Source organism: Bos grunniens, chromosome 19 (genome assembly GCF_055505025.1).
Source record: "Bos grunniens cultivar Pamir isolate PY7600 chromosome 19, Bosgru_T2T1.0, whole genome shotgun sequence".
NCBI classification, from domain to species: Eukaryota; Metazoa; Chordata; class Mammalia; order Artiodactyla; family Bovidae; genus Bos; species Bos grunniens.
The window spans coordinates 17,825,539-17,847,876 of record NC_141183.1 but is presented as its reverse complement, the minus strand read 5'-3'; the positions used below and the strand labels follow the sequence as shown (position 1 = coordinate 17,847,876).

The 22,338-nt window shown below is 37.1% G+C and overlaps 1 protein-coding gene across 5 annotated transcripts in view; it reads right to left on the bottom strand.

Moving 5' to 3' along the window:
• The window catches only part of NSF (N-ethylmaleimide sensitive factor, vesicle fusing ATPase), a 150,319-nt gene that overhangs the window by 119,965 nt on the left and 8,016 nt on the right, over positions 1–22,338 (bottom strand). For all 5 annotated transcript variants that reach the window (XM_086357213.1, XM_086357209.1, XM_086357212.1 and 2 more), the window contains exons 2-4: positions 11,662–11,747; positions 9,612–9,711; positions 7,004–7,043 (exon numbers count right to left, since the gene is read on the bottom strand). Coding sequence is in view for 3 of the 5 variants with exons in the window: in XM_086357209.1 (XP_086213335.1) it covers positions 7,004–7,043; positions 9,612–9,711; positions 11,662–11,747 (226 nt within the window). In the remaining 2 variants the exon portion in view is untranslated. The remainder of the gene's footprint in view (positions 1–7,003; positions 7,044–9,611; positions 9,712–11,661; positions 11,748–22,338) is intronic.

Below are 22,338 nucleotides of genomic sequence, written 5' to 3'. Positions count from 1 at the left end.
TTTTTAATACTACAGAAATATTTACTGAGCACCTATGATTTCAGGGAACCTCAGTAAGTTCTACATGCATAACAGGACAAAGACCAGACCTTTAGCTCATTTTTGTATTAACAGCGTCTGTGGGCTTCCCAGGTGACTCAGTGGTAAAGAATCTGCCTGCTAATGCAGAAGATGCCAGAGATGTGGGTTCAATCCCTAGGCTGAGAAAATCCCAAGGAGGAGAAAATGGCAACTCACTCCAGCATTTTTGCCTGGGAAATTTCAAGGACAGAGAAGCCTGGTGGGCTACAGTCCATGGGGTCGCGAAGAGTCAGACATGACCGAGCACAGCAAACAAACAATGGTGTTAGCAGGATGCTTAATATATTCACGAACTGTTTAAATGAAACAACAGCAGCAAAACACCTGTACTTTCCATACTAGTAACAAAAGAGGCAAAACAAAGGGACTCTGGAAACTGCGTTTCAATCTATTAGTAAATGGACGAATGTAAAAAACTTTCTGTGCCTTGATTTGTCACACCTATAAAATAAGACTGGGCTAGATAAACCTTTATGGTCCTTTCATGCCCAATTTCTGTTCTCAACTTATTTTTTACAGACTAGCTGAGTCTAGTATTGAGTTACGTACAAGGATTTTTTGTAAATCCTTTGAATGAAATTGCTTGATTAATCATATTTTTGTATTTTGGTCTGCCATCATAAAGGGGACACACATATTTGATATATGTTTTCAAAAGCAAAATAACAAAGAAAGCCAGGATGGAGGGTTGGAAAATTTGCTGAAGATCAAATATAAGCTCAAATCTCAGCTGAGAGTTTCAGAATACTCTCTGGCCTCCACTTCTGCATGTTGTGTTATTTTTGTGTCCTTCCTAGGAAGTACAGATTACATTCTGAGTGATTTTCATAAGAGAGCTTAGTTGTTTCTCCATAAGAAATATTTATAGGATGAATTATTAATGGAAAATAAATAAGTTGATCAACAATCTCATTTCCAGGGGTCTGTCCCCAGAAGACTCTTAAACATGTGTCTAAAAAGAAAGTTACAGGGAGGTTCATTGCAGCATTATTTCTAATAGTCAAACATTTTAAAAATGCTTATCAGTCAGGAAATGATGAATAAAATGTGGCATAGTCATAATGTAGAATAATGTGTAGCACTTAAAATTAAAATCTGATATATATTTAATAAAGATGAATGGTCCATTAAAACATAATATTGAGTGAAAAAAGTATAATTCAGAAAGGGCTGCACAGTATAACACAATTTTGTGCATTAAAGACTCCAAAACAATTTCATGGCATCACCATGTGTGTGTATACATATATGCATGGATATGTACAGGTGTTTGAACCATTCTTATACCAAGAAATTTGAATACGTTATTAAAATATCATCAATACCGACTATAGTTTTCAAATGCATCTTAATTTAAGGTCAATGTTCCTAAACAGAAAAGACTAAGTTGTTACAATTTCAAATGCTACGGCAGTACCATGGACAGTTTCACAGGCAGCACCATGGTCAGCGCCATCATCAGCCCCCAAAGGGACAGATGCCCTGAGGGTTTCAACAAGGAGCAAAGGGCCAAAAGGTTAAGAATGTTTATTTTATGACCAATAGTAATTTAACATCAAAGATTAATTTATAAACAAAAAATTACAGCCAGTGCTTTGAACAGGCATTACAAAGACAGGTTCAAAAAAACGTGTTAACTGAATGAACATCAGTCTGCAATACTTAAAACATGGTACTTCCAGAGAGAAAACTAAATGATTCTTGTAGAAGATTTAGTCTGAGAACTAAAATCACTGACCTGACTAAAAAATTCTGCTTACAGACAGAACTCCTGTTTTAGAATCTTTGAATAAACACTCCCCTTCATACCAAACTTCCTATTCTCTCTTTGTCTACACCTCTACTTACACTCGGAGAAGACAATGGCAACCCACTCGTTTTCTTGCCTGGAAAATCCCATGGGCGGAGGAGCCTGGTAGGCTGCAGTCCATGGGGTCGCTAAGAGTCGGACACAACTGAGCAACTTCACTTTCACTTTCCATTTTCACGCATTGGAGACGGAAATGGCAACCCACTCCAGTGTTCTTGCCTGGAGAATCCCAAGGATGGAGGAGCCTGGTGGACTGCTATCTATGGGGTTGCACAGAGTTTGACATGACTGAAGCGACTTAGCAGCAGCAGCAGCTACTTACACTGAAAAAGCTTTGTACCTTTATGCTACATCATGACAACAATCAGGCCCCCAAACCCTTCCTTACCTCAAGCTTACTCCACCTTAGTCCCATCTGAACACTTAAGTTTTATAATTCTGCCAATTAGGTCTGTTTGATTTGCCTTTTTAAAGAACTGATTTTACATTCAAGGTAAGCATTTCTGGTAGCAGGAGAATGCTTTAAACACAATTTAAGGCCACAAAACACATTTTTTCATTTCATCTTGAATTTTCTTTTTCACAACAGAATTTATCTGCATTAAAACTTAAGAACATTCATATTTAGAAAAGTAAGTTTAAGAAAATTAGAAACCTAAGCCTCATACACATTGGTCTTCTCATTAGATTTAACAAGTGTTCATTTTTATCTCTGACAGTGTCCACAAACAGGGAACCCTGGCTTCAGGCACTGACCTACTTCCCTTTGGTGCCGAACTCCTGCACTGCCTCAGCTGAAATTCACGCTATGCTTTCAAGTGAGGAGGTGACAGTTAAGGGAATCACTTATGTCAATGTTCCCAAAAATGTGACTGATAACAACTACTTAAGGGTGATTGTTAAAAACACAGATTCATGAATTAGACTCCCCAAGGGAGGGGCCTGAGAATCCTTAAAAAAAAAACAAAAAAAAACAGAACTCCCCAGGTGTTTCTGTGAGGCAAGTTTAGAAAGCACTAATTCTCCAACATTCACTACGAGTTATCTTATCTAATTTCCTTTATTTTCACCCCTAGGCGAAAAATGTTATCTTTAATCCTACTTCTACAAAGAAAAGACCAAATAAAGACAATCCCAATATTTAAGTTCCTTCTGATTCAGAAAAAACAAACAAACAAACAGTAAGTTGCCAAGTTCCTAAATGAGAAAGAGGATACTCTCTCCTTCCACTTTACCAACTTCTCTTCTCAGGCATCTTGACTACAGACTAGGCTCATAATGTGTTCCAGGCAACTGCTTTAAGTAATTGCTTTCTTTCAACCAGTTTAAAGTAAATGTATCTTTGAATATCTCCAAAAGCTTGGATCCAGAGGATCTGAATGTGAATCTGAACATTCCCACACATCCTCCTAAAACTCTGTGGGAACCGCAAGGAGAACAAATAATGCTACGCACAGTCCACACCGTCAGCATCACTAAGAGACACAGAATATCACAAAACTCAAATTACTTGAAAATAGAGAAATATGTAACAAGATCAGACAGAGCTCCCACTGTGGAAAAATAGAAGGGAAAGCAGTACATAGGGAAAATACAAACAAAAATCACCCCTCAAAAGAGAAAGTGTAATAGCAAAAGCCAAAACACTATACACAGGTTTGGGACTTGGTAATCCAAGACGCTAGGTACCCAGAAGGGACCTGAAAGTAAGTAGAACTGGAAGTAGTAACATCAAAGAATCACTGGGAAGAATCAGACAGAAATAGAAAGGGTGGTGCCCTTCAAGACATGGCAATAAAGGAAAGAAGACAGGAAGAGAGGAAAATTAGGGATCACACAGAAACCAAACAGAAATAAGCTATACCAACCAACCTTTCTACCTACCCCACCTCACCATTATTAAAGAAACTGCCCTTCTCTACACTAACAGGAAAGAATGCTCTTGCACTAATAATTTTGCCTACAAAATCATATGAAACAAAAAAAATAATAATTCCACAAAGTTTCTGTAAAGAAAACATAACAAATAACAAAGTATTGCAGCATTTCAGCTGTCTTCTCTAAAAGATCAATTATGAAATAGAAAATATACATAACATTTTAAACTAAATTAAGTATCCTCAAACAAGTACTTAGACATATAACAAAACACCTAAAGTCAGAAGATTAAAAACTAAGAACAGAAACAGACAAATATTAATAAAAGAAATGCAATGAATTTATCAAACACAGGAAAGAAATCGAGGAAAAACAAAATTACTCAGAAGTGAATAATATATTACAAAGTGTCCATGGAAGAATAGATTCAAGTTAATATTTAATAAGAGGCAGTGAATGAAGACAAGAAAACAACTAAGATAATAAAAATAAAGCATTTACAAAGAATAGAGAGAAAGCAGCTGAGATGTAAGAGAGATAAGGCCTAAAATACATATATAATTAAAGCCCTGGAGAAGAAAATCAAAACAATTCAGTCAGAACTAATATTTTAAACCAAAACCTAAGAAAATCTTTTGGAAATAGACAAAATTTAAATCTACACATTAATGTATAGCTGAGTTGTTGACCCAGAATGGCCAATTCCAAGCAATATTCTAATAAGGATATTTGAATTTAAAGACAGAAAACCCCTCAGGGCTCCCAGGCAAAAAAATCAAATTATTTATAAAGGTAAGAAAATAAGACTGCCATCAGATTTCTCAACAGTTTGATACAAAATAAGGCAATGTGATACAGTATTTTCAAGAAATTCAAGGAAAGAAAAGCCAAAAATTTTATATCCAACTAAGTTTCCCTTAAAGGCATCAAAGATATAAAAGAAAAAAGTTTGAATATCCAAGAACTTAGGAAACACTATACACATATATACTTCCTGGAAGAATCTACTAGAGGATAGGTTTTATCCAACCAAGTAGAAACTGGCAAAAGGACTGATCATGATCATTTAAGAGATTTATTGTAGAACTGAGACTAAAACAAATATGGGGTCATTTGTGGAAGAATAGCATGTAAATCCTGGAGGAGGGCATGGCAACCCACTCCAGTATTCTTGCCTAGTGAATCCCCATGGGCAGAGGAGCCTGGTGGGCTACAGTCCATGAGGTCGCAAAGAGTTGAACACGACTGAAGCAACTGAGCACAGCACAGCACAGTGTATAAATACCATAGAAAGAAATGAACCAACATGTACATCATGGTGACTATAGTAATACTGTATCGCACACTTGAATGTTGCTAATAGAGTAGATCTTACGAGTTGTTATCACAAGAAAAAAAATCTTGTGACAGATGTTAACTAGATTTATTGTGGTAAGCATTTCACAATGTATATAAATATCAAATCATTATGTCAGATGGTTCAGTTCAGTCGCTCAGTTGTGTCCGACTCTTTGTAACCCCATGGACTGCAGCACGCCAGGCTTCCCTGTCCTTCACCAACTCCTAGAGCTTGCTCAAACTCATGTCCATCGAGTCGGTGATGCCATCCAACCATCTCATCCTCTGTCGTCCCCTTCTCCTCCTGCCTTCAATCTTTCCCAGCATCAGGGTGGTGCTAGTGGTAAAGAACCTGACTGCCAGTGCAGGAGACACAAGAGACGAGGGTTTGATCCCTGGATCTGGAAGATCCCCTAGAGGGGGGCAGGGCAACCCACTCCAGTATTCTTGCCTGGAGAATCCCCATGGACAGAGGAGCCTGGCAGGCTACAGTCCATAGGGTTGCATGGAGTCGGACAGGACTGAAGTGACTTAGCAGTCATGCATACTTGAAACTAATATAATGTAATATGTCAATTATATCTCAACTTTTAAAAAGTTGCTTCTTCCACTAAAAAAAAAAAAGACTTAAAACTTGAAAAAAAAAGGAAGCAATTAATTACAAAATGAGAGGAGAAAGAGGAAGGCAGAATATAAAGATTAACTATTGTATAGATTAGAGTCAAATGGTATCTTTTAGAAGATATCTCTGTATTGTTTTTGTAACCTTTCCATAATATGAATTTTTTTAGGTCTTAAAAAACACTTCACACTTCATTTCCCCAACTTTGCCACAATGACTAAGAAACAATGCCAGTTTTCACTTAGCTCTTTGGTTTATAAACCACAAGTGGCTTAGTCTTTTTTTTTTCCCTTAAGTCATAAATTGCTTTCCATATCCTTCCCTAATGAACTATGATGACTTTATAACACATTTTAAAAGTCCACAGTTTTCTTAAGTACTGCTACCCTTTCTTCTCCTTACCCTAAACCTGATTTATCTTTTTAAACAAAGACATTAGAAAATACATCTCAGTATACAGTAAAATGGAATCACCATGTAATACCAATTATTCCTCTTTAACATAATTTCAACTTTTAAAAATTTTTTCCATAGCCATAATTTCACAAAGTCCTATTCAGCTTAATTCCAGGCAAGTCAAATAACCTCCCAGCAATTGTCCTTCACTCCTGTATTCTTCCCACTCCTTGCTATATACTCCACAATGACATTAGAACTCTTTTCTAAAGGTAGGATTTTGATGGGCTTATTCAAGACTTTTAAGTGTGTTTGTGTAAAATCCAAAAATTTCAGTATGTATTTCCAGGCCGCCCACTAACTGCGTACTCCACCTCTCATCACTTAATACAACCCATTCAGGCAAAACCTTTCAACCAAACACACTTATGAGCGATGCCTATAATTTGCTTGCTCCCATCCCAGTGCCTTTTGTTTTATTTCTCATCTGAAGAGCCTTTGTTCCTTGTCACTATCATGTCATGCTTTTCTCCTACTTCATAATCATGCTCAAAACTCCAGTGCTGGAAAGATTTCTCTGGCTAATTATCCAGTCTCCAATCAATTCCTCCACTCCTGTTCTGTCTCAGCACTTTTACACAGTGCTCTTAAAAGTAATTTGTGCAAAAATTTACCTTGTACCTTTTCTGTGAGCTATGAATATGTGGCTGTTCCTTTCCCAGGAATACCCAGACATATAACAAGTAGACAGAGTAACTAACTACTTACTTTCCATTCTCATACACCTAACTGTAACATGGATGAAAAGAAAGCTGCACAGATCTCTATGAGAAAATTGTAAAGAGAATCTACCTCAGATAGCTAAAAAATATACCTACCTTCTATTTCTTGTCCAATAGAAAGTCCAGCCCATTTTCGCTATAAAACAAAAGAGAGGGGGGAAAAAAAGACATTTAATACCACATCAAAATTAGAGAAACGAGGAAAACTGGATTTCTGTGAATTTCATGTACACATTCCAAGACTAAACCATGGCTGTTAAGTGTCGAACCGTGTCCCACAAAAAAGATACATTAAAGCCTTAGCCCCCAGCTCCAATGAATGTGACAGCATTTGGAAACAGGGTCTCTGCAGATGATATCAAGGTACGATGAGGTCACAATGAATTAAGATAGACTCTAAGCCAATATGGCTTCCTTATAAGAAAAGAGAGACACAGTCAAATGGGGAAAAAGTCATGGGACAGTGAAGGCAGGGACTAAAGTGACACAGCCACCAGTCAATGAACATCAAAGACTGTCTGCTACACCAGAAGCTAAGCATGGAACAGATTTTTTCCTAGTGCCTTCAGAGAGAACACGGCCCTGCTGACACCTTGATTTCAGACTTCTGCCTCCAGAACTGTGGGAGAATAAATTTCTGTTATTTTAAGCCACCTAGTTTGTGGTACTTTGTTACAGCCGCCCTAGCAAACATATGCTAGAGTTTATTTATACCTGAATATCTGTCCTCAAAATGTAGAAAGTTTGCCTTTTTACAGTAAAGCCGGCACCACTGAGTAGGATGCTCCTTTGCATAATATTTTAACGCTCCTGAAGGCCTTCGGAGTATCAGACATTTCAGATTCTAAATGTACTGTGGACAGTTATACTGTTTGATACAGTAGCACAAAAAGAAAGATGTTCAATTCATGAAAAATAAATCAGAACTCATCAGATAGACAATAATGAAACCAAGCAGGGATTCAAATCATTAGATGGTCATGACTACTCTTTGTGTACTAGCCAAAGAAGCGTCAGGCATTTGTGACAAGGCTTTTAGCTTCTCCCTAGGTACTGACTGGTTACAATGGCAAGAATATACAGAGGCAGGACAGACTGTGTTCAGGCAGGAATTCAGGACTGGCTTGATATAGATTCAAAATGAGTACTTCCTGACAACACTTCAAAGAACAGTGAGAAAAATAATCTTTGGCTGAAAAACAAGTTTGTCTACTCATCTGAACTTCGTGAACTTTGTGGTGGTGAGGGGTTAAGAAGATGCTGCGTTTTGAATACATGCAACAAGTGCTCTCCCTCCCAGCTTTCTCACTTCCTCTCCACCCTTCACTTCTCTCTTCTGTCATACTCCATTCCACTTTCGGCCAACCGGAAACGCAGAGGCACACTGGTTGAGCCCAGATTTGGGGTCACAAAGCAGCCACATTTAGGCTCTACACCCAGAGATAGCCTCAAGGATGATAAGAATACTATCCATCATCTGGGGTTGTTGACAGAATTCAATGAGGGAACACATGCAAAAGCACTTAAGAGTAGTACTTGGTTTGTAGTAAATGTTGGGGAAAATTTTTTTAAAGCAGACAGACAAGGAAAAATGGTTAGAAATCCCATTTCTGGCCAGCTGAGTCCCAAATTTAGCTCTGAGAAAGCTGGTAAGCTCTAGAACATTCCAAACCTTTGATCTATATAAACAAATGCAAAAAGCAGTCCTGATACTGCAGAGGCATTCAAAAGGGGGAAAGGGAATAGCAAATGAAGATTTCCCATAACATGTGAGGAATTCAAGAGATCTTTAACAGTTCCTTAAGGAGTTAATTCTCCTTTTGATCTCTTTCCCTAAACCTCCAGAGGTGGGAGGGCAGCAATCAACTGGCATAGTACAGGAGGTATGGGTTGCATTTGCACTGTTTAGGACTAAGGATCAGCAGCCTGAGTAAGATGACAAGGGAGGAAAAGGACACAGACTAGTACTTCCAATGCTCCTATATTACATATTATGTGCCTGCAAGAGTGTTAGGCAATTTCTCCTCCACAGACTCTACCAACAGCTATAAATTTAATCATAATCCTTCCACTTATTATGGAAGCCCAGCAAGTTAGGCTGTAATTTGATATAACAACTATGCTTAGTCACTCAGGCATGTTCGACTTGACTGTTTGGAATGTAGCCAGTCAGGCTCCTCTGTCCATGGGATTCTCCAGGCAAGAATACTGACGTGGGTTCCCATTTCCTTCTCCAGGGGATCTTCCTGACTCAGGGATCGAACCCACATGCTCCTGTGTCTCCTGCACTGAAGGCAGATTCTTTATCACTGAGCCATCAGGGAAGCCCTACTCATATCATGTTCTTTAGTCTAACATCATTGTATTTAAAAATGCTATTAGACGTCAATTTTAGATGTAAGTGCTATTTTTATATATTCTCTATTACCCTGAGAGCTAACATTAAAATAACTTGACACTGATAGCTAACTGATATCACTGCAGAATTATTTTTTTTAATTAGGGGAAAAAAATCAAGGCAATAAAATACAGATACAGTAAAAATTGGCAATTAAGAACGTATCTTTAAATTCCTTATATAACACCTAGATCGTTTTCATCAATATGAATCAATACCACTACAGGGTGATACAGCTTGCTTTAAATGAATTGATTCTTCTACAACTTTCAAGATTAGAGGAGAATAAATTCACTTCCTAGTTACCTGAGGTAAGCTGAATGCAATGCTCCCTGGAACCACAGATGGGTGTGTCCTCAGTGTAAATGTGTACCTGTGGTTGGGGGAGGTCCTCACAATCACGTGCCTACAAGACAGAAACACAGTCAACACTCCATGTCAAAGGAAATAAAGAACATCAACTCTAATATGCTCATTTCCAACAGATGATGCTTGATGAGGACCGAGTGAAAGCATGGCATTATATGAGTCCTGAAGAAATAGGACCACAAATTGTCAGCAATTCACAATGTTTTCTAGGTGTAAGGACCACCTTGGGCCAAACAGACATCAAGCAGAATCAAGACCAAGTTCAAGACAGTACATGCCGTTCAAAACATCAACCTCATTACATTTCCAGTTTACATAAAATTGAAGGCACTGATTTACTTGACGCTAAGTAAAAATTAGATGAATTTCCTCTCCTGAGAATTATTTCACACACTAACTAGACTAAAGGAACAAGAACCAGAGATAGAAGAGCCATGGATATGGCAGTCCAAAAAAAGTTTTTAGGACTATTCCTTAAATCTCTTTGCAGATTTCCACAACAGGTTGAAAGAAAAACAGCCTATAAAATTTAAAAGGTGGTAAAAATGAAAAATTTTCATGAAATATATCAGCTTTCATATAGATATCAATATTCACTATTTCAAAGCATTTTGTTCTAATTCACCCTGCTCAGAAGTAAACACAGCAAGTAAACAGATGAAATATAGTTATCTTATGATAAATCTCCTATACCAAGAAACTCAGAAGACTGTGTAGGAGACAGAAGCTTCAAACTCTTGTTACAGCAACACTATCTTTTTTTATTAGAATACTATAATTTTAAAAAATATTAATGGCTAACATTTCTATACATACCATTTTGTCAGTAGGACACAAGTTCCTTATAGCCACTATATTTTAAGTAACCCCATCATGTGTAGTAAACACTTGACATGTAAAAGAATTCCATAAGCAAATTCTCACACTGATTATATATAATATATAGTCCAGTTTATATGTAGAAAGTTTTACATCACAGAACTTTTAGGACTGGAAAGAATGGTAATACTATCACGTAATGTAGCCCTCTACTCTGAGGACAAAAACCACAAACAGCAATTCTAATTCTGTGAGACTTACGTATTTCGAAGATAGTTTTAAAAACAGAAAAAGGCTCAGCTAAAATCCCACTTCCTTCCTCATTTCCCTAGCCTGCCTTCTGGTACTGCCCCTTCATGTCCTTATTTCTACCAACCTTAGAAGCACTGTGGATGGCACTGAACTTGGTAGCATGGTATTTAGAAGTTTGGGCAGTGGGTGATGTGAATGAACTGAAATAAATGACAATGAATCATGTTGTATGACAGAAAATAACAAAATTCTGAAAAGCAATTAACTTTCAATTAAAAAATAAATATGTGTATTTTTTTAAATGACCATGAAAAATGCTTGTTAAGATTCTACAGTTGATCATCTTCCAATTTTCTTGTCTCTTGGGTTGTCAGAGTAACAATGATCAAACAGCTAATATTTGTTAAGGACCTACTAATGTGGTAGGCACTGTTCTAAGTGATTTATTTGTGTAACTCAATATTCACACATACCCTGAGGAAGATGGTGTCGTCATCCCCATTGTACAGGTCGACACACTGAGGCACAGTCAGGGTAAATAACCTACCCACAGTCACCCAGTTTGTAATAGGCAGAGCCAGGATCCAAACGCAGACCATCTGCTCCAGAGCCAAAAACCTAATGACTACGCTATATAATGAGTCATACAACCAGTATGCTTAGCTCTGCTAAGAAAACCAATGGAAAAATAAAGTTACATATAAAAAATTATGCATGACTTAGAAAACACTATATTTACCAAAATTTGATGCAGTAAATATACAACTCTTTTTCATCTCTTCCATTTTCCAATTCAGCAAGAGGAATTTAAAAACTTACACTCCAAGGTTTCAAAAAAAAAAAAAAAAAAAAAACTCTTGACAAGTTTCTAAAATACCACTTTGCAGGTAAGAAGAAAATGAAGTCAGATACTCACTGGCCAGACTGGAAATCCTTTTCATTCACAACTGCGCAGTTAGTTAAAGATAATTCATCTGTAGGACATCTTGCAGCTTGCATACTCTATAAGAATGAATGATTAGGAAAACAAAATTAAATCACCTTTTATATCCTTAAAGAATATGTTATGCCTTCCTGTTCTCTATTTCCTATTACTTGTAATAAACACAATGTTTTTGACTCCTGGCACCCCTTCCTCTGTGGTAATAGCAAATCCTGCCTTTCAGAAACTGTTCCTTTCCCATTCCATGCGCTCCTGTGGGCCTGCCAATCACAGCACACAGGCCATCATCAGAGTCCTAATCCATCCATAGGATTTTACATAGACAGGTGCTAGAAGGCAGGTACTCTCCCTTATATCACTACCACATGAAGAAGGACTTTCTGCTCTGAAAGAATAAAACTATCCCAGAGAAAGCAAAGGTGAGAAAGGCAGATACCTTGAAACTCAGACATGACAAAGAAGTTAAAGCCCTGGAGACCAGTTCTGAAAGTTGGCTGAGTCAATAAATCCCCTTTCCTTCAAGCTTACTTGGGTTGGGTTTTCCATTTCTTCAAAAAATAAAAGATTCTGACTGATAAAAATGCGATGATATAAATTTGATAAAGTGTATCATGAAAAAACATTTCTTCATAAGAGATTCCAAGTAGTATGAACCATATCTCCTATAGACTAATAAAAGCTATCTTCCAAGTATCTCCCAACAAAAATAATTACAGGTATATTTAATATAAAATGGCAATTAACTGTCCTTTTGGCCAACAGCAATGAGAAAAACATTCCTTCATACAAGGTATGTAACCAATAATCTTTCCTCCATCCTCTAGGGTTTCCTAGTTAGTGAGATATGACATTCGTAGTCTGTTTATGACTAACGTGCTCATTCTTCAAACATCAAGCCAAAGCTGATTCTCCATAAATTTGTCTTCCAAATACAAATTTATAGAGGGAAATAAATTACTCTGCTTTGCTTTTGTTTGAAACTAGAAGGCTAGTTTCAACACAGCTATCCCAGCCGTTCAGAGCAATGGACTCTAAAGTGGGGCATGTGCACCTGAAGGGTTTGCAGGATAATCCTTCGGGGTATAATTTAGAACACGACACAAATAAGGTTCAGGTCACAAGTCTGCTTTCCGAATGAGACAGTAGTTCTGCCCACAGTCACAGTTTGACCAGCCACCTGACCAAATGTGCAGACCTTGCTTCCCACTCACCCCGGGGGTCTCTCTCACCTACAAAAGCTTCTTTCTCTTACATTCTACTCTCTTCCCTAACTCCAAGCCCCTTGCCTAGTCAACACCTACTCGTCCCACAATTTCTCAGCTCAGGAATTACGTATTCTAGAAGACCTTCCTAAACACCTTCCCCTCCTGAAAAGACAAATGTCAAATGGAAGAATATTTTCACTGTCTGTTTATACTGCATGAAAGACATAAGACTCTCAAGGACTGAGACTGTACCCTGTTCATGTCTACGGTTCTCAAGGCTAAGACAGGGCCTGGATACAGTCAGCACTCATCAAACATTTGTTGAACAGAAGAACTTATGGATCAATACAATCTACCTCAACAGCAGAATAAACAATTCAAAGAACATGGATGCAAAGGACATTTCAAGGTTATTTAGGAAGTGATACAATTTAACTAACACAGAATCGATACACCCAAAGTTATTTAAAAATTTACAAAACGCTAACTTAACCTTTTCCTTTGTGAACTTGCTTTCTTGTCAAAGATTTGGTGTCCTTTAAAAGAGCGAAAAAGTCTGTAGAAGTCATCTGGCTGGGTAACTGAAACAGATGCTATGAGCAAAAGGCCTCCCTACTGGAATCTAGAAGCATCTGTGTTTTTATGGCAAGCCAAGCAGGATATCTCATTTTCTCATCAGAATATAAGTCCCTATAAATAAATGCTGTTTACTTATCACAATAATGGCAAAGGAAAATTCCACAGTTTTTCTAATACTGACCTTGCCTCTAGGAAACAATGACAAAAGCCCAGCCACAATGTCCACATAACTACTATGAAATGAACAGATTGAAACTGACAGGAAATTTTAGTTATAGGTTTAACTATTTGAGTTACTAGAACAATTAACTGTCTAAAGACTATAAAATGTTTTCCTTAATAACTTGAAATGTAAAAAATTAATTCATTGCTTCTCAAAAGTATGAAAATCTCAACAAACCTTTAAAGGAAACTTTAGCAGAAGTAATTGTATCATTGAGTTTCCCTGGTGGCTCAGATGGTAAAGAATCTGCCTGCAATGCATGGGACCCAGGTTCAAACCCTGCATCAGGAAGATCCTCTAGAGAAGGGCACGCAACTCATGCCAATACTCTTGCCTGGAGAATTCCATGGACAGAGGAGCCTGGAGGGCTACAGTCCATCAAGTCGCAAAGAGTCGGACACAACTGAGTGACTAACTAATTACATCATTACTTATGTGAGAGCCTTTAAAGTATAGGAAGAGAACTGGCTTCTTCTCATCCCTCAAAAAAATGGGAGAGGGGTGTAACCAGGACCCCTCTGGACAACACTGCCGTTTTTCAAATTTAAATAACATACTTTCATTCAAAGGTTCACTTTAAAAATTAGATTTTTAAGTATATGCTTTATTTTTTACTGAAGAATTAGTAGGGCAAAATTAAAAAAAAACAAAAACAAAAACAAAGCGTGCAGTACCGAATTAAAAGACCTCATTACAAATAACTGCAACACTCATGAATCCACTGGTCTTCTCTGTGGTGCTTCAGGCCTAGGTTACATGTCTCCAGAGACACAAATTCCTCCACAGGAAAGGGAAGTAGGACAACCTATATGAACCTGCTCCAGAGACAGCTCAACTAACAAGTCTCGCTCAACTATGTGTTTCGTGAAAAATAACATTTTAGAAATGTACTGTGCAATAAAATAACCACTAGACACGTTATTAAAATTAAAACTAGTTAAAATTTTAAAACTCAGTTCTTCAGGTGCACTAGTCACATTTCGAGAGCCACACGTGGCTATTAGGGATCACTGCATACAGTTTTATTGGACGTTGCTAGTCTAAAGCAGTGAGAGAAAGGCCATCAGTAATAACCTGTCTTCAGGCCTACGGAATCACTCTGCTATGACTCCTGAAATAATAATTTCTATTAAAATTCTGAAGTTCTGCAGGACTAAAGTGATAGGTAGAAATAAGTCAAACTTGTATGTCCTATAGTAATCTTGAGGAGAGCCTGTAAGAACACCCTTCACATTATGCATCTCAGACTAGTAACTATTCACATAGATGAACCTCCTGACATCCTGTAAGGCCTTACAATTCCTTTACAAAATTATATTGGAAAAAAAAAGAAAAGACTTCCCATTTTGGTATTCAAAAGAAACACACACAAACACACAAAGGAAAATGTAAAAAGCTGACAGCACTAAATACTGGCAAAGGTGTGAGGCAGTTTCTTAAAAGGCCAGTGTGCCCCAGCAGATCTATCCCTAGGTTTTAAGTCAAGAGAAATGAAAACGATGACTTGTACACAAATGTCCACAGCAACTTTATTCATAAATCAAAAATGGAAACAACACAAAGGTCTGCCAACAGTCGATGGATAAACAAACTGTTGCACAGGCATACAATAGACACCACCCAGCAATTAAAAAGAAACCACGTCCTGATATATGTAACGGCATGCGTAAACCTCAAAACATAATGCTGAGTAAAGCCAGGTGCTTAAGTTATTTAAGCCTCATCTTATAATCAGATGAAATCTCAGAAGAGGCAAAATTAATCTAGAATAACCATATACACACAGAATCAGTGATCAACTGGGATGGGGGTGAAATGGACAGCAAAAAAGCAAGAAGTAATTTTTTGAGATAGTTCTATGTCTTGATCAGATTTTATTGTGCAGAGGTTATACCTCAGTGAAGCTGAGAAATGACAGTCTGGTTTTTTTAATGGTTGGGCAATCTCCAATAATTCCCATTGAAAAGACAGTATAAATGTTCAAACTACAAAATATAGTTTGGATATAAGGTACCTGCTGCTGCTGCTGCTAAGTCGCTTCAGTCGTGTCCGACTCTGTGCGACCCCATAGACGGGAGCCCACCAGGCTCCCCCATCCCTGGGATTCTCCAGGCAAGAACACTGGAGTGGGTTGTCATTTCCTCCTCCAATGCATGAAAGTGAAAAGTGAAAGTGAAGTCGCTCAGTTGTGCCCGACTCTTAGCGACCCCATGGACTGCAGCCTACCAGGCTCCTCCATCCATGGATTTTCCAGGCAAGAGTACTGGAGTGGGGTGCCATTGCCTTCTCCCATAAGGTACCTACACTCATGCAACAAAGACCTAATCAAGAGACCCAATCTCTTGCCTACTGAAAGAGAGATAGCTAGGTTTCCAGGACAGACAGCTCACTTTCCAACAAGGTCTCATCTCAACTGTAGGAATCACAAACTAGGAGAATGGCCAGATCTACCTCTAAAAGGTCAGTCTAAGGTTACTGACCATACTGGCCTGCTAGTCCTGGGCCCAGAATGTAAAAGAAGGAACTATAAAACCTACACTCCTGTGTGTGTCTCATACTAAGATTGGCAATTCTTCCTCTGGAGAAGAGTTAAGACTTTTTTTTTCCTCTGTAATAATTCTTCCTTAAGAGGCAAGAAATTTGATCTAAAGTTCTACTCTCCCTCTGGACAGGAACAGAAACATGAGGACATGGGAAAAAATCCACACCTACCCAAACATACAGAAGAGGATTAAAGGAGATACTATGATTTACCTGGTACTGAGTAAATACTCAATAAACCTCAGCTATTATGACCATCATAGAGATATGCAATAATCGTTTGTAATAGAAAAAAAAATTCACAACCTAAAGCTAAATAAATGCCATGAATAGCACCATGGTTAAAAGCATTACAAGTATGCAGCAATCTAAAAGGTCAAGGTACCTCTGTACATACTGACAAGGGGAATATCCACAATATAGTGCTAAGTTTTAAAAAGGTATAAAACAGTATTAAAAATAGTATGTAGAGCACGGTTTTTAATTACAAAAGACATAGTAAATTGTTAACAGTAGTTATCATTGAGGTGAAACAAGAAGGTATAAGTGAAACATCCTCACTTTTCAGAGTTCTGAATGGTTGGAACTATTTTTACAATAAATAACCCTTATCTTAGGAAAATAATTTAAAATATAGAGAACTTTTATGTACAAAGTTGTCCTCTATGTCATTACTTTACAGTGATGAATTAGAAGCAAATTAAAAGTCCTATTTCAAAATGATAGCTACGTAAAACATGTCTACTTCATACATGTTCACAATATTCAAATCACAGGACAGTATACATATACGTGTGTGTGTGTGTGTATATATACACATGTATATAAATTTTACTTTACAGTTTGATTTTTTAAGTATAGCAAAGCAATTAAATAAAAACACACCAAAATGTAAAAAACAACTGTGACTGGAAAATGGGACTATGAGTGATTTAATTAATTTTCCTCTTTTCTGCATTTTCCAACTTAAAAAATAAATAGGTGTTACCTTACTAGCCAAATTAAAAGTTTTGTATTAAAGTTAATTGATGGTATATGTCATTTCAGATTTTTGTTTCTGCACAAACAGTGATGACCTCACACACATCAGGAAAATAACTGTAAGGATACTGTCATTATTCACGAAAATATAAGACAAGGTCTCATAATTTGCTTATTGTGTTTTTTCTTCATAATTAAACCATGTTGGTTAAATCTAGTTTTCTTTGACTACAGTGTGACAGTGTGACAAGGATTTTTGTCCATAAATTAAGAAAACATACTTTTTATTAATAAGCTCAGTAAGAAATTACAAAATATGCTCTGAAGCACAGAATCTTTTGATAAATATACAAAGAGTTAAAATTTTGTTTATACTGGGTGGATTAACCAATGATTCAGCATTAAAATGAACACCAAATCATAAACTAGTTAACTGAGTCCTTGGCTTTGTGAATAATTTCCTCTCCATGACTGCATTAATTTGGGAAAGTTCATTAATGCCTCAAAATACATTACTTTAAAATTTGGAGAAGTACCTGGAACAATATAACAGGCACTCAATAAATATTTCTGGAATTAAAAAAATAGTTTGAGAAATATATCTAGAAAGTTAATCAATATAAGATCCATATGAGGAAAACCAACAGAAGCACATACTGTAAGGATATCATCAACTCCAAATTAACCTATATATTTAATGTAATTATCAGAAAATCCCAATGGGACTTTAGCAAACTCAATCTAAACTGTAACCGGCAAAGTAAACGTAGTAGGCAAAATGAGAGGGGAACAAAGTCTTTTCTAACTTGTGAAAGCAGCCAAGCAAAATTTCAGAAAGAATGAGACTGGCCCTACTAGACACACCACACACAGTAATTAAACCAATGTAGTGGAATCCCCTGGCAGTCCAGTGGTTAGGGTTCTGGGCTTTCACTGAGAGCTTGGGTTCCCTCCCTGGTTAGGAAACTGAGATCCCACAGGCTGCCTGGTACAGTTCAAAAAAACACACAAAAAACGACATAGTACTAGTATAGAAACAGTTCAATGAAGTAGAAAAAGCAATCCAGAAACAGAACCAGGCAAGAACTTAATAGGTAAAATTTAGAAACAGTAGAGGAAAGCTGAACAATTCAATAAAAGGCATTGAGACAACCGATTATCCACTTGGTGGCTGGGGGCGGGGGACAGTGTCAATAATAATAGCTAATGTGTTTTGAGAGCTTATTTCCTGCGAGGCACTGTTTTAAAAGCTTTACACACCTGCAAACACCCTAGCTCACAATTCTCTTTCCTACTGCCAAAATCTAAAGAACATTATTTGCCTCACTCTAGCTAACATTTTTGTTTTCTCATAACACAAGAATATTACTTCTCTCTAAATGATTTTTTAAACATGACTCATTCTGAATTTTGTACACTTAGAAGAGGAAAAAAAAGTCTGATTTCTAGGTGAATAAACTAAAAGACTGTGTTTTAATCCCACAGCTACCTCGAATTTGACTCAAGTACATACTGGAGCTCCATTTGGTCCTGTTTAAGGATCACAGCATCCTATTCTTAAGCTTACAGAAGCATCTTAAGGCATACATCTCAAATGTATAAGGAGGTAGAAACCCTCACTTCAGTGGTTTTTAGTATATCCGCTATGCCGTGTAATCATCACCTCTCTCTAATTCCAGGACACTTCCAGCCCTCCAAAAAGAAACCCTATACCCATTATCAGTTAGTCCCGATGCTCGCCTCCCTCATCCCTTGGCAACCACTAATCTATTTTCTATCTCTATGGACGTGCCTCTTCTGAACATTTCATATAAATAGAATCATACAATCTGTCATCTTTGTGACTAGCTTCTTTCACTCAGCATAATGTTCGCAAGATCATCGATGCTGTTGCTCGTGACAGCACACCATCCCTTTCCAGGGCTGGATCACGGTGCATCACATGGATAACCCACATTTGTTTTATCTATACTAGCTGATGGATAATTTCCACTTTTTGGCTATTACGAATAATGCTGCTATGAACATTCATGTACAAGTTTATCTATGAACATACATTTTCAGTCACTTGCTGGACTTGCTGGATCATTCTGTGTTTAACTTTTTGAAGAACTGCCAAACTGTGTCCCACAATGGCTGCACCATTTCACATTCCCACCAGCAGTATATGAGCATCCCAAATTCTCTACATCGTCACCTTTTTTAAACTATAGCCATCCTAGTGGGTGTGAGGTAGCATTTCACTGTGGTTTTGATTTTTATTTCTCTAATGACTATGATGGTGAACACGTATCTTTCATGTGCTTGTTGGTTATTTTCACATATTTTTTTGGAGAAGTATCTATTTAAATCCTCTGCCCATTTAAAAATCAGGTTTCTTTTTATTGTTGAATTGTAACGGTTCTTTATACATTCTGGATGCTAGACTTTTATCAGACATATGATTATTAAATATTTTCTCACATTTTGTTGGCTCTCTCTTCATGTCTTGGTAGTATCCCTTGATATATGAAAATTTTAAATTTTGATGAAGTTCAATTTATCTAAAAAAAATCACTCTCTTGTTTCTACCACCAGAGACAGAAATCAAACAGATGAGTTCAGCCTGCTGAAAATTTTATATAAATGCAATCACTTCAGTATTCATGGCTGGAGTATCCCATGGACAAAAGAGCCTGGTGGGCTACGGTCCACAGGGTCGCAGAGTTGGACACAACTGAAGCAACTTAGCATACCATGTATTATTCCATGTCTGACTTCTACCCTTCAATATTATGATTACAAGACTCATCCAAGTTTTGGCATGTAGCAATAGCTCATTTTCTTTGCTTTTTATTTATAGTGTATAATTATATGAATATGCTACTACTATTTATCCATGAGTTGTTTCCAGTTCTTAATCATGAATACTGCTGCTAACAATATGTTCATACATGTCTTTTGAATAACATGTCTATGCATTTCTATTGGATATCTATACTATACACAAACACACGTATATACACACATATATACATGTATACACACACTCCTCTACCCCTACATCTACCCTCTCCAGTAGAACAGCTGGATCACAGGCATACATGCACAAGTTCAGGTTTATGGGAATTGTGCCTAAGGTATACAATGTGGTATTCTGATACAAGTATACCTTTGTAATGATTATGGTAACAAGCTAATTAACAGACCCATCACCTCACAGAGTTACCACTGTGTGTGTGGTAAGAACGCTTAAGATTTACTGTCTTAGCAAATCTCAAGAATACAATATTTTTAAAATTAACTGTAGTTACTATGCTATCTAGTATATCAAAGTCAGTCAGGGTACCTGATTCTTGATACTGCAGGAAATAACTTGTGTTTTCTTAAATGTTTGAAAATTGGATATTGGTGAAGGTATTAAAGGAAAGACAATTCAATAACCCTGACATGTAGAAATAACAAGGCTGAGTATACATTTGGAAGGAAATCTGGGGGGAATCGTCAACAATTTGTAAGAAATTGAATCCAAGAGCTTACAATCCTAAGTCCATGGTCCTCAACTTAAGCATTCACCAGAATCAGGTACAGAACTCTTAAGGGATTGCAGGGGCCCCACCCCCAGAGTTTCTAATTAAATCAAGTTGGGGGAGAATCTGTACTTCTAACAAGTTCTCAGGTGATGCTCATTAGCTGGTCTACAGATTCTACTTTGAGAATCAATGCACCAAGAGAAGCAAACTTAAAAAAAAAAAAGGTTCATTTCCTTCTACAATAGAAGAGAAGAAAATATAGGAAAGAAGGCTTCAATAATGCTCTTGGTCCATTTCATCCTTTACCTTGATAAAAGTTTATAATTAAGTTTATTTTGATGCTTGATAAGTAGTAAACTGATTCAAAGTCTATATAAACAAAAAACTTAGACTTCATAAATGAAGATCAAGAAAAAGGACTGTATTGGAGGCCAGTAGCTCTTTAAAATTAGATCTATGCTATATTACTAATGACTTCAGTAGCCTGGCAGAGAACATAACATTAAAATACAACTACACACCTTGTCCAAAATTATAAGTTACTAGGTTAATCAGAAATAGTCATTCATCCATTCAACAATCATTCCATGCCAGGCTCTGTTCTAAACAGTGGGATCTAAGTTTGCTATCATCTCACAAAATTTTGTTGGTACTATTCTCCAGGAGAAAAGTAACTAGGATAACTAAAATGTTTTAATCTCCCCAAAACTGATATTTTTTGGAAGACCAAGAATGATAATTTCTAGTTTCATTGTTTGTCTAAGTAAGAAAACGTTCGTTCATATGCACATAACACTAAAAAACACTTTACACTAAAAAAAAATCCACCAGTGAGGGGAATTCCCTGGCAGTCCAGTGATAAGGACACCCCACTTTCACTGCTCAGGGCACAGGTTCAATTCCTGATGGGGGAACAAGATCCTGCAAGTTGCTTGGCCAAAAAATAACAATAATAATTTTTAAATTAAAAAAAAAGTGAATGTTGGATTTCAAAAATGACAACATATTTGTTACTTTAATAATTTTCCCATTTTCTCTTACCAAAGATCTACATGCTGCTGCTGCTAAGTCACTTCAGTCATGTCCGACTCTGTGTGACCCCATACACGGCAGCCCACCAGGCTGCCCTGTCCCTGGGATTCTCCAGGCAAGAACACTGGAGTGGGTTGCCATTCTCCAGTGCAAGAAAGTGAAAAGTGAAAGTGAAGTCGCTCAGTTGTGTCCCACTCAGGGACCCCATGGCAGATAGTGCAAAATACATCAGAACTTAACACTTCATTCCGAATTTAGCAAAGGACCAAAACACTCTGCGTTACTCATAAACCGCTGATGCTAATTCACTTGATTTCAAATCTATAGAGCACAAAGTTGCAATAAATTATTAGCACTTTTTGGCTTCATGGTTTAAAAAAAGGAAGGAAAGAGGAAGAGAGGGAGGAAAGAAATCAGCTTATCAGATTCTTAGAGTAATTCAGCTCAGTTTTACTGAAATGATCTTTATATCTGCCCCGTGGATATATAAGGAAAAAATATAAGTCAAAATCAATGGCAATAAACTTAAACATAAAACAATTTAAAGGAGGAGAGACTGAGTTGCTCCTAAAATTCA